The following is a 13,073-nucleotide window of genomic DNA, read 5'->3' on the forward strand; positions in this document are numbered from 1 at the left end:
AACTATACTGGAAAGCACTTAGTCTGCTCAATCCCACAGCTACCAGTCTTCCTAATACCTTCAGTAAGGTTTGACTAAAGACTCATTGCTTAAACAAACACTAAAATATGTCTAGGAGGAAGGAATTACAGCTAAAAAAAACTTAAGAGATACTTTCAGGATCTCAGAAGAGATCATAAAGTTCACTTTGACATGCAAAAACCTGAATTGAGGTTGGATTTTAACATCAGTCACTTGAGTGAGATATTTCCCCTCTTTGCCTTGAGGTTCAGTGACCACACAGATTTTGAAAGAGAACAAAGAAAAGAGTGAAATGTAGTGATACTAAGGGTGATTCATAACTTAAAAACAATCAGTGGAAAGACTGCTGTCAAATGCAACTGGTTTTGAACCAAGATCCTACTGTATGCTTCCTTTAGCCTCTTCCTCGGTGAATATCACAGCTGAGAAAAGAACACAATAAACTTAATTCACTATACAAATTAACAAAAATTTCTCTGAAGCAGGAGAAAAAGTTGCATCAGGCTCTTTAACAGCTGAATAATCTTCCAGAGACTTTCCATTCTTTGGTCAGTGTTTTCACATCCACCTCTGAAAAGAGCTCCTATTTCTCAAAAGAACAGATCTACGAAATGTGTATGGCCACCGATAACACTAGTTGTTGGAGGTCATCAGGTATTTACAGCTGTTCCATATAAGAGCTATGTTCCAAATAACTGACATATTAATCAGAAAAGCTTGTGTATCTACATGTTATGGTGCATATGAAGACAAAGAACCCTTCCTCATTCCCAATTATCCCCTTTTTGTGGGCTTTTAAATGCCACCAAATATGTGGTAGAGAATTTTCTAGATCACAAGTTCTGGTAATAGTTTCTACAAGTTTCCCTGATGTTTATATTGGAGTCTGACTTTTTAAGTACAGAATTACTGAAAGGAAAGGCTTTGCAAGATAGTGAGACTCAAGTCTGGCTGAGCTATGCCATTGACTATAAACTAAGAAAGCTACCTTCAGAAGGATTAATAAGAATACCAACTTTCCTCTCTTCCTCCTACATACAACTGCAAACCACAACCTGCACCATCACCCCATACTCATATGCCAACTTCCTATGCCTTAAATTGTTCAAAAGAGAAACAACTTTATATTTTCCTCACTAATTTCACTCTGAAGAATCTCCCTCCCTGACCTACAGGCTTGACAATGAATTTAAACCCAAAGCATACAAATAAGAAACACCAAAGAATCACCTAGATTTTCCAAGAACGAGGAGCATTCGAGCCACGTTATCATATACCCTGCTTTTAATTGTAATTGATATCTGCTGCATTAGAAAAGAAAGCAAAATAACTTGTTCCTTGAATAAACATGAAACGCCTAGTTTCCTACCAATGGATACTCACATTCTCTCCATTTCACCAATGGTCCCATGACAAACCGAATGCAGTACCATCAGACATTTAATCTTTCGTTATCCCCAGTCCTGTTCCTGAGCACTCCTGTCTACAAAGCAACCTCAAGTTCACTCCCATGCTCACATTAACAGCTTCCCTTTCACATTCTCCAGCAAGCAAACAAAAAAGTTGTATTAAGAAGAGTCCTGATAGAACCTTATTATCCATTCTTTTCAGCAAGTCAGTAGCTGCTTATCTGCACTACTATCCACAGGAACTCTAGTAAGTTTGTTCTTCCCCACCCAGCCACTAATTTTCATTAAATCTGTAGGAAATGTATGCCTGAGACTGCCAGCTCTCATCATAAAATATCGTTCATTACTGGATGAGAGGTATTGTTAGGTGAGGACAGAAAGAATACTTAAAGATTTCCACCCTTAGTTCTGCACTGTGGATAAGGTCAGAGAGGAACCACTTTTGCCCCCACCCTATTGGCAAGCAGCTGAAGTCCTGAAGGTCTTAACTGAATACATAATATGGCATAACAACAAATAAATGAAGAAAATTGCTCTCAAACCCATCAAAGCATCGGAAATTAAAACCCATATTGCAATATTATCACTTGTTACTCTAAGATCACGCCTACACACCCATACAAATCACGTGATAAACAGCTAAACATACACATCTGATTCCTTGCTTTTGCAAGCAATTTGAAAACCTGTTTCTCAACATCATTCCTCCTGTATTTAGAAAGTTTTGGCTAATTTCTACTGTAAAGTAATTGTGGACAACTGGTATTTAGATGATCTCAAACTAGTAATATCTTATAGATTAATTGTCATCTAGCTCTGCAGACCAGGTATTCACAGGAGCAACCACAATGTCTTTTGGCTAGTCTTTTCTAGGATAAATGAGCCAAAATATATTAATCTCTTCCCACAAAACAGTATATTTAATCTCCAAGTTATATCAGCAACAGCAGAAATACAGATTTACACTAGACTGAAACTAAAATTGCCCACTACATTAAATGACACCTCACTAAACTTTCCTATATATACTGAAAGTCTCCCATCAGGTGCATCTTGGGAGCTGCTCTTTTCCAGAGACATTTCAAGTTGTGATGCATTTCTCCCACAGTCAAGCAACAGATACACATTTCCTTTATGACCCCGACTGACAAATTCCTTTGTTCATTCTGAAGTCCTAAAGGTAAAAAGAGGCCCTCGGGGGCAAAATATTGAATGGAACTAAAACTTACTCCTATCCACAGATCATCTAGTTTTCCTGACTAATGAGCAAGTCGGCAGGTATTACCACCACCTCCCAAAACAGCATTGCACAGAAGGTTTAGAAGTACATCCCTCCTTATAGCTTTGGTTCCAAGACAGATCACTGAAGAATACCCTTAGTCACCTCCCTCCTGCTGCCAGACAATTACAGTTTTTGGCAATAGGGTACAAAAGAGAAGATGAAATATAACATACGTACCATAACGCAGAACCCAGTTGCAATGATTGATACTGCTCCCCAGATTACCAAAGATGGACTTTTTCCTAATTTGGGGGAGGGACGTTTTTTCCTGAAACTTTTCATTTTAAACCTGTAACAAACTGCTTCAGTGATACAGACAAACCGCAAAATCAATCAATTCAGAGCACTCCTTCGTTTAGCAGCTGCCTTCTATGTAGACAGGTAAGAACAGAGTAGTATGCCAAGAGACTTCGTGAGGGAAGGCAGACTTTTTCTAAGCTTTGCAGTCCTGTTTTTCCAAACGCAAATATGGATTGGGAAATGTACAACCCGAGGTTTAGTAATGGTGGGCTGGGGATCAAAAAATCAAGATACTTATCAAAAAACAGAAGCTGCAGTACAGAACTGTAACTAGGACATTATGATGTTCCATCCTTTCTTAGTAGGAGCAAGGGAAATTAGTTATATGTATTTGTGCTTATGGATTTATTTTTCATTGTTACTAATTAAGTGGTGAAAATAAAGATAAAAATTCATTTTAAATGAAACAATTAACAGATTTTAACACTAATGCTTTGAATAAACTAAAACAGGTGCTGTTTACGCAGGCAGGTTTTCCTTATTCTCCATGATATAATACATATTTATTTAATATGGTCAGTCATACAAAGTACAGGATTAACTACATTAAAAAGAAAAAAAAAAAAAAACACTTTCTTGAGAATCACCTAAACATGCTCCTTGTGCAAAAATAAAGCAGCAGAAACTGACGGCCTAATGAAATACATAATCAGCTCTCACACATTTGCCAAATTTTAATTAACAGTTATTTACTGAAGAGTTCTCTCAGCTTAGCTTTTTCTTTTAATTCATTATTATTTAATACATGCTTTAGAAGACTAATGTTAACTAATCAGATCACTTTAACAAATATTTTCTTAGAGACAGAGACTGCTTTAAAAATATTAAAACACTAGAGGGCCAGAGAGCTAGTTATCTTCAATAATCAGTTTAGAAATCTCACTAATTGTTTTCAGAGCTGGTCATCTTCAGCATCTGTGGAAGAACTGTTTGCCTTTCAACAGTGAATCTGAAGTTTTGAAAGTGTAGTTAGGAGTAAAGGCACTGAACATAAGTATTTCTAAATAGAACAGAAGGGAATTATTCACAACAGCTCCCAGGTAGTTGCTATAGTAGCTGAGAAATACAATCAAGAAAGAAATTCAGTGTTGTTAGGGGAGTGTTTAATGTAATTATTTATTTAGAAATATCCTGAGCAATATCTTTGTTGCAGCAGCATACAATGACTTGTATGAGAATTGGGCAATACAATAGCGTTCTACAACTGTAAGCACTGAAAACTTCTTTTAATTGCAGCTAGACAGGCAAAGAGAACTTCAGAACCACCAAAAAGCCACTGACATTCACATCAGTAAATTTAACATGTTCTCTTGCAGTCAAGAGTCTGTGTAGCTGTAAAGGCGTATCTGTAAAGGGGCTTCAGCAAGCGTGTAAGAAATGTCTTTGTCTCAAACTCTTTGAAAGCCAACGCAGAATACAAAGCCCTTCTATACCCACATGTTGAGAGAGGGAACGTGGTGTCTTTCTGAAGGAACGGTTTCTATAAATTATCATCTCTGAGCCAAACACCTAGATATGGCGACGACACAGATCACAATTCCCTTTCAACAAAGAGAACAGCATCAGAATTAACTACTTCATGATACTTTCACTTCCCTTGATACACACAAACAGGTATGTGTGGGCCTGGATGCCCAGACATACCTTTCTGTTTCACCAGAAAGCTCTTTGTAGCATTCCAGTTGCAGAAATAACCGAATTTTTTCCCACCCAACTTAAATCACAGGGACATAACGTCTACTGCCTTAATCCACAGGCAGTTCAAAAACTTTTCATGGTTTAACAAGAGCACGGAGTAACACTGGGTTTTTTTGGATAGACAGTGGTCAAAATAAAAACAAACTACTAAAGCCCAAGGCATAACCTCACACCAGTAACACATGCCAAGAAAACTATTTTTGCACATATTATTTTATTTGTGAAATCAGGATAATTTACATCAGCAAAAAAAACCCAAACAAAAACCAACGACCACACCATCTTCCCCCCACCCCCCCTTTTGTTTTTTTTTGCTAGTGCACCTCCTAACAGTAAAATCTTAGGTCTACACCTTCTATAGACTTGTTTCTCCAAAAAGCACAAAAATGACCACTCCAGCAAGCAATGACAGATCTACTTTCGAAAAACTAGTACTCCCCACTTACAGTAACTGAACTCTAGACACAAGCAGCATTTTTCACCTATTCTCCCTCTCTGGAGGATTATCAACCAATTTCAATTACAGGAAAAGTAATTAAAGCTAGCCAAGAATAAAAAAATACTTGCTTAGAGATCACCAAAATTCTTACGACTTAGCCATTACCTCAGACCTACCTACATGTGTAGGTAGGTGTCTGAAAAAGAAAAATCAACATCGCAGGAATATTCTTAAGACTACAGAATATTCATTGAAATAACACTTGTCTTCATTCACTACTCTCTCTTCCGGATGCCTCTTCTAGACTTGTTTACAACCTGAATGCAGATTTCCTATCTTTTCCTCCCGTAAGTCTGCATTAAAAAAAATTAGTTCACCTACTTTTCGATTAAGGTAGCATACACATTTTCTTATTTGAGAACATGGGACAAACACAAACAAACAAAGCTCTGAATATCAAACCCTGCAACACAGCAAAGAAAAACAACTACAAAAACAGAACACAGGAAAACTGACAAGACTTGAAAAATTAGTGATTTTTTTCTGAAGCACCTATGACAATTATACCAGTAAGTTTAGTACTAGGACAACAGAGGTGCTCTTTCACCAACAGTTAAGGTATGAGCAAGTCTGGATACTTCATATTCTCTGAACAACCAGCAGAGATGTAACAAAGCTTGTTAACTTTATATGCTTGCAGTGATTGATAAACATCACAACATTATTTTAAGTAAAGGCTTTCTTCTGTTACTTTATGCCACTTGTGTGTATTTCCCTGCACTTACAGGTTCTCATCTAACATGCTGTATTTGATTTTTTTTTTAAACAAAAGTGAATTCCTTACTACTTCTATTCTTTATGAAGATACGTGGAATGTACTAAGCAAAGCATTTGTTGCAGAAGGTACTGATACATTTTGTTGTTTGTTGACTACATGCTCAAAATGTGTTGTACATATTAGTGGCATTAAGGTTTTTAATTGCTCTCAAGTCAACTGTCAAAACCCCACTTTAACAGTTCAGGTTAACAGATCTTTTCAGCAAGTTTGTTTATATTTTTTAAATATTTGCAGAAATTTATCATTGCTACACACTGTGGAACTTAAAAATCAATATGAACGATTGATAACTATAAATTTAATGAAGCATTTAGGTAACTAATTGGGGCAGACACGACTTACTTTTACTATTATACAAGTCAACAGTTTTAAAAAAAGATTGAAATAAGCAAAAGTGAAGTTAAAGGAAGTCTGTGTCTTCCTTCCATTTCATTAGGCGTAACACTTCTGCTCTTACCAGAAATTACCGTACACTAAAATAAAAAAAAACACAAAACACAGAGCCACCGATGACGACCTCTCAAGTTCGAGCACGCACCATTCAAGATGACAGTAAAATCCGCTTTACCACAAACAACGAAAAATAACAATACTACGCCTTTACAGAAACGCGCGCGTCGTTTTTAACGAACGCAATGCACCACGAGCGCTGGAGCCCTAGATTATTAACAGTCAAAGCCCTTATAGTCCCCAAAGCCGTCCATTTTCAGCCCAGAAAGCACGGCCCAGTCCAGGGCCGGGTTTTATGCTTTCTCTCCCTCGCACGGAGATGCCCGTTCCTGGGGGGGGCCCATCGCTCCGAACAGGTGCATCACCGACGCCCCCTAATGACATCGCACCGTAACCGTTCCCTTTCCCTAAACTCCATATAAACAAGATCACCACAAACCACAGATTAAAACGGAGAGAAAAAGGAATCGCACGCTTAAGTAGATTAAGGGCTAAGCGACTCGTTTTCTGATTATGTGTGCCATCAGGACGCGAGCGCGGGCCCCGAAACTCTACTTTTTTCCTTGCCGCCCGCTGCTTCGCGGCGGAAGAAAAACTCGCGGAAATAACCCCCCACCAAAACACACGCAGGCACATTCGCGGCGTGCCGGGCTATGCGGGCAGGGGAAGGCAGCGGGCGGGCAAGAGGCACAGCCGCTGCCCGCTCTCCCCCGCCAGCAGCCTCCCACGGCCCCGCGGGGGGAGCGCCTGCCCTCCTCGCCATTCCCCCCCCTCACGCTCTCTACCTGCCGGGCAGCGGGAGGGGCGGGGGGCGACCATCACCGCCCACCGCGGAGAGGCAGCGGCGGCCGGGGGAGAGGGAAGCAGCCGCCCCCCCCCCCCCCCAGCCCCCGGGGTCCGGCCGCTGCGGAAAGTCGCGGGGGGGGGGAGGAAGGGGCGCGGGGGAGGGGATGTGGCAGCACCTACCCACGCCGTATTTCTCCTCCTCGGTCGGACTCCACATGCTGCTGCGGCGGCAGCCGGCCGCGGATCCCCTGGGCAGAGCGAGGCGGGCGAGCGCCGCTCATGGAGCGGGGGCGGCTTCTCCTCCTTCCCCCCCCCCGCCTCAGCGGGGCCGCCGCGCCGGCAGCCCCCGCCTCACGCTCCGGCCGGGGCCGCGCTGAGGGTCCCTTCGCCGCTGCCGGAGGGGGGTGGGGGGGCGGGGGGAGGTCGCCCCCCGCCCGGGCAGCAACAGCCGCCGCTCCCCTCAGCGCCCGGCGGGCACTCGCCGCCGGCCCAGCGCCTCTCCTAGCGCGGCCCCGCCGCCCCAGCGGGCTATCCGCCCAGCCGACGCGGCGGCCCTGCGGAGCTCGGCGGCCCCCAGCCTCCTCCACCTCCTCCTCCTCCTCCTCCTCCTCGCCGCCGCTCCCGTCGCCACCGTCGTCGCCACAGCCGAAGGACTCGGGCTGCCGCGCCCCCCACCCCCCGCTGGAGCCCGGCGCGCATGCGCGGCTCGCACCGCCTCCCCCCCCCCGCCCCGCACGAGGCGCGCGCGGGCGCGAGGCGCGGGGGCGGCGGCGCGTGGCCCGGGGGGGGGGGGGGGGGGCTGGGAGCGCGCGGGCGCGGCCGGGGCCCGCAGCGCTCCGCGGCTGCGGTGTCCGTGTCCGTGTCCGTGTCCGTGTCCGTCCTCCCTCCCTCCGCCACCCCGGCGGGGCAAACCCGCAGGCTGTGAGCGGATCGGTGCGGCGCCGAGGAGGTCGGCCGGCCCGCCCGCCCTGCAGCCACGGCCCCGCAGCGCAGTGCGGTGCAGCACGGAGCGGGCCTGCCGCGGGAAGCCGGCGGTGCTTGTAAAAAACACCGGGGTCAGCCCGAACCCCCCACACCACCACCAGCACCAGTCTAACGCGGCTGCTGGTTAAAATCGGCCCTGGGGCGTTTTCAGGCGATTCGTCAGCCTCTGAAGTCCCCTCAGAGCATGCACTCGAACTTCATCCTGCCGGGGGTCAGACTTCTTTTTTTTTTTTTAAAAAGAAAAATAACGCTCAGATTCTTTAAAGAAAACAGGAAAAGCGCATCCGTACCAAGGGGGCGGGTGGGAGATGAGTAGAGGGGGACACACACCTCAAAAATCCCAGCCCGCAGCAGAGGACACCAGCTGCTCAGTACCACACACGTGGGAACCACCAGAACGCAGGATTGAGGCAGGAGCATGTTTTAAAAACTAGAAAAACCCAAATTCAGTCCAGGTGAAGGGAAGAAAATTCTCTTATTTGTTCCCTTGTTACACATGTCACATATGGATATCCTCCTGTGCATACCTGCTGCTGCACGCGGAGGTGATGCTCCTGCTTTGAGCCCTGTTGTCTGAACAGAACGTTAAGATTTGTAGCTCACCTACTGCTTTTATGGAAACCATATCAAATTATTTCAAACAGTGGAAATTGAAGTAAGCATACTTAAACCATTTAATGAGTTCTTAGCTTTTAAAAAAATTGGAGAAATAATGTATTTTACTAAGTGTAGAGTGGCAGCATTTAAGGTTGGCATTCGAATAGAATGAGAATCAGGAAGTGCTGTCGGCATTCTTAACTGGTGACACCACCAGCCCTTAGATCAAAATTTGTCTAAATCTGTGGTGTTTTGTTTTTTTTTAATTAATTATCAAAGCTTCTAAGGAGCTGGCAAAATTTGTACAGGTTGCAGAATGAACAGTTATCCAAAATTTGGAACGGTTTTTAGATTTCATCTTTGCGTTCATCTTTCATTTCTACTCTTTCCATAAAACCTAAATTTGAATTCCTCACAGCAAATTAAAAGCTGAGACATGTAATTCAAAACCTTTGCTGTCACTGAAATTTTGATCACTGCAAAGATTCTGCCAGACTAGCGACTTTTCTCCAGTCAGAGCCTTCCCCAAAGCTAAAGGCAGAAAACAACACTTTTTATACAGCATTTTCAGAAACTTTTGTAAATTAATTGCTTGATGTGAAGTTTTAGGATTACACTAAACTTTTTAATAATATAACTTCAGATGTACCCAACACTTTTTATAGAATATCTGTTCTATCATTATATAATAAAACAGAACGAAAGTCATCAATTTGCACTACAGAACTTAGGTTGCTGTGGAAACCTTCATTATTTATTTTTTTAACATGTGCAACTTATGTTTCAACACTGAACACGGACAGCTTTCTGTTTGCTTTTTTGTTTGGTTTTGGGCTGTTGGTTTTTGCTTTCCTGTGTAGAGTGCAAACAGAAAGTGGCCAATAAGCAAGCATGTTTCTACATTATTGATTTAGAAAAAACAACTTATTCAATCACACCTTAATTCATATTCACATTTAGGCATTTATATTTACAATAGCTTCATTACTTTCCTTCCTGAAGCACTCCCACAGCATGCAGAAATAGCTTTTTGAAGGGACAAAACCCAACAAAGTCATTGAGTTGCATCTGTTGGAAATAGGCTGCTGCTGGGTTCGAGAATTTGTTTTTTCAATATCTGTGTATTTCAATAATAAATACCTCTTCATCTCTTACTAGTACTCTGGGAGCAGAAAACCTCTGTAGTGACAGGAAGGGGTTAATTCTTCCAGCTCTCTGCCTCTTCATTCTACAGCCTCAGCACTTCATGGATTCTTCTGGCTGCCAAGCTGACCAGTAGTGAAATAGATACTTTTCCTGCCTAAGAAAAAACACAGCAGAATTTTCTTCAAAATACAGCCATGTCCGAGTTGACTCTTACCGTTAAGGTAAATATGGAATGAAGGTGAACTTGGGAAGACAAGGCGAGAGCCTTGCAAGTTTATCTAAACTCTGAGGAGGACACCAAAACAGTTGACAGAATGGGACCTGCAAGAAACTAATAGTATACAAGAAACATTTTATTTAAAGGGAACTATGCCGGTTGTATTTCCTGATCATGGACATAAAAATGATAGCATTAACAGGTACAGCTATATTGATGATAGACTACTTTTATTTGAAAGATAGTACATATTATTACATATTTATTCCAAACATTTTTCTGCACTACTGCTGGTGATACCTATTTTCAGAGAGAGTCACTAGAGCGGCATATGACCCACTTCAGGAAAAAAAAAAAAAAAAAAAGAAAAGAGTGTATTTTACTGTAGAGTCAATGGAATGCAAGTTTGCGTAACTTAAAGTTACCAGATATATTTACACCTGTTCCTCTGATATATGCATTCACCAGTTTAATGAGTCTCCTATCACCTCTACATAAATACTGATTGCTTTAGTAAATATTCTTAGCTTAAGTGTAGCATAGAACAAACATCTCATCCTGTAAAGGAGGCAGAGGCACTAATCTCCCAGGCAGCAAGTAGGTATTTGGGATCACCCATGTGCAAGAGAGACAGACCAAAGCAAACAGTGACTACTGCACTGGGCTTCAAAACAACTATTTCTTCTGCCTTTTTTCTCTCTTAACAGAGCTTACTCCTGCCAACCTCAGTATTCATACTACTCTGTAAAGCATGGGAAAAGCATGGTAGTATTGCACAAGCGCAAACAAATTCTGAGGGCTATATGCCCCAGGCTTTTTTTTTTTTTTCTGGAGATGTTTTTATTTTTCCTTATCATAAAGACTGCACATTTAAAAACCACCACCACGAAATCAGAATCCAATGCCTACTTCATTAGATTATTTAAATGGTTTTAAGGTTTTGTTAAGAAAATTTAAAAATTAACTTCAGCAATCAAACTAAACCTTAAAATCTGCTGCAAATGTCAGAGCTCCTACAAGAAGAACTTCTGTTGGTGGACATCATGGGTCCCAAACACTAATGCTTTTCAGAGAAAAGCGGCCTCCCCTTGCAGAAGTTTTCTGAGCTGCCATTCTGAGTCTTTGTCATTAAACTTCTGTGTTGCACCATATGGAAATAACGGCAAATACACACTTCAAGACCTTATTTAATCGAACAAGACAAGTCAGAAGGAAAGCACTAATCACTTTGAATAACACTCTTAAAAGTTACTTAACAACAGCTCCTGTACACAGTGGACAAGTCAGAAGTATTGTGAGTTGCTTATGGTTAAGTTACTGCAAACACAATTGTCCTTATCCAAACAAAATATGCATTAATGTTTAACACAGTATTAATCAAAATACATTAGTTCATCTTATACTATCTTGCCATAATATAGATGTGATCTGAAAGACAGCTGGCTAGGGAATGGAGAGATTTGACACAGTTTCTTTCTCTTAAATAGATCAAGGGAACTGCACAATCCTTTCAAATGCTCTGCAAGGGACAATGGAAGGTCAGAGTGCAGAAAGCAGAGAGACTCTTACACCTCCCTGCAAGCAAATGTTTCTCGGTTATCTCGGCCTTAAGGTATCACGGAACATATCACCCTCTTGCCCTCTCTTTCAGGCAAGAGCATCCCCATACTTTACCCTTTCTCCCCACTCTCAGGGCTATAGATACTGGTACTTCTACTTCCATTATTACTTCAAACCTCTGTTTTAGAAACATGGCCCAGAACCCCTGCGATCAGGAAAAAAAAAAAAAAAAAAAATATCAGGGATGAATTTCAACTCCCTCTGACAGTCAATTTATTTAAGTTGCCTCCTTTTCTACGCTTGAGGTTCCAACTTTGCATGTTTGTTTCTTTAAACTTCATATTCTTTCCCTGCTGCTAAGATGTTTTAAGCAATTAAACAACTTGAATTTCCCATTAAATTATAAATTCCTCACCTTTCAGGGAGAAACAAAAGGATCCAAAGCAAACACGCTCTATCACTATCTCCCAAGACCTCGCAGGTCCTTTTGAAGCATCAAGTGTTTCTCCTCTGTGCCTCAAAATAGTGATTCACGTGTCTCAAGAACTGAACTATTCTTCCTTTGATGAAGTAATCTGAAACTTCTAAGCAGGAGGTCTCAGCTTTTGATGTACAGATCCAAATTATATTCTTTGTCCTATTGCACAAGGCCATCTCATGGATTTTTTCCTTACAAAGAAAGGAGGAAACCATCACATTAGGAATCTAAATGCAGCAAATGACAGCAGTTTTTCCCTTTAAGGCATTGCAGTGTTTGTGCCCCACTACTTCATTCACCTAATTATTTTTTCATCAGGATGATTTCTGATTAGTGCTCAGGATTGGGGGAGGATTTTAAAGGCCATTATTTTAAGACTCCTTTTTAAAATTTTTAATTCAGAATGAGGTCCTTATAAGCAAGTCTGCCCCCAACCCTCAACTTTTCTCAGAATGGCAGTAAAGGAAAGCAGACCTCTATACACTAGGCAGGTTTTCCAGCTTGCAGTTAAGTAGTCACTCCATCATCTATTCCTTATCGAGTGCCTGAAGTAGGAGCTCATGATCGAAAGCAACCAACACACGTCTAACTTTATCTTGTGAGATGTAGCAAACAACTTTCTGGTAATCCTAGGAACATCTCAATTACGACAGTTCTGTTGTTCCATTCCTTTAGTACCAAAATTTTTCTTTCAAGCAAAATGGAAGTCAGCATAAAACATTCCAGTACATCCCCTATTTTTGGTGTTATCTTCTTCAGAGCAAAGGTAATCTAAAGTCATTGGGGACAGAGAAAGATGTACTTTCAAATCCCTCCAGAACATGAGACATTTGGAGTTAAGTCTCACCTTAAAAAAAAACAACCCCAC

The 13,073-nt window shown here is 42.0% G+C and overlaps 1 protein-coding gene and 1 long non-coding RNA gene across 17 annotated transcripts in view; both read right to left on the reverse strand.

Moving 5' to 3' along the window:
* Positions 1–7,829, reverse strand: part of DOCK3 (dedicator of cytokinesis 3) — a 229,496-nt gene extending 221,667 nt beyond the window's left edge. For 13 of the 16 annotated variants that reach the window (XM_052776412.1, XM_052776406.1, XM_052776413.1 and 10 more), the window contains exon 1: positions 7,404–7,829. In XM_052776412.1, coding sequence (XP_052632372.1) covers positions 7,404–7,440 — 37 coding nt within the window. In that variant the 5' untranslated portion in view covers positions 7,441–7,829. The remainder of the gene's footprint in view (positions 1–7,403) is intronic. The other 3 variants (XM_052776415.1, XM_052776414.1, XM_052776410.1) reach the window with 1 other exon arrangement.
* Positions 7,830–9,536: 1,707 nt separating this feature from the next.
* LOC128137278 (uncharacterized) lies at positions 9,537–12,389 on the reverse strand. The gene is made up of 2 exons (XR_008233648.1): positions 12,143–12,389; positions 9,537–10,104 (listed from the first exon to the last, which is right to left on the reverse strand). It is a non-coding gene; the product is annotated as an uncharacterized LOC128137278 (long non-coding RNA).
* Between the last annotated feature and the right edge of the window lie 684 nt (positions 12,390–13,073).

The sequence above is a fragment of the Harpia harpyja genome, chromosome Z (assembly GCF_026419915.1).
Source record: "Harpia harpyja isolate bHarHar1 chromosome Z, bHarHar1 primary haplotype, whole genome shotgun sequence".
NCBI classification, from domain to species: Eukaryota; Metazoa; Chordata; class Aves; order Accipitriformes; family Accipitridae; genus Harpia; species Harpia harpyja.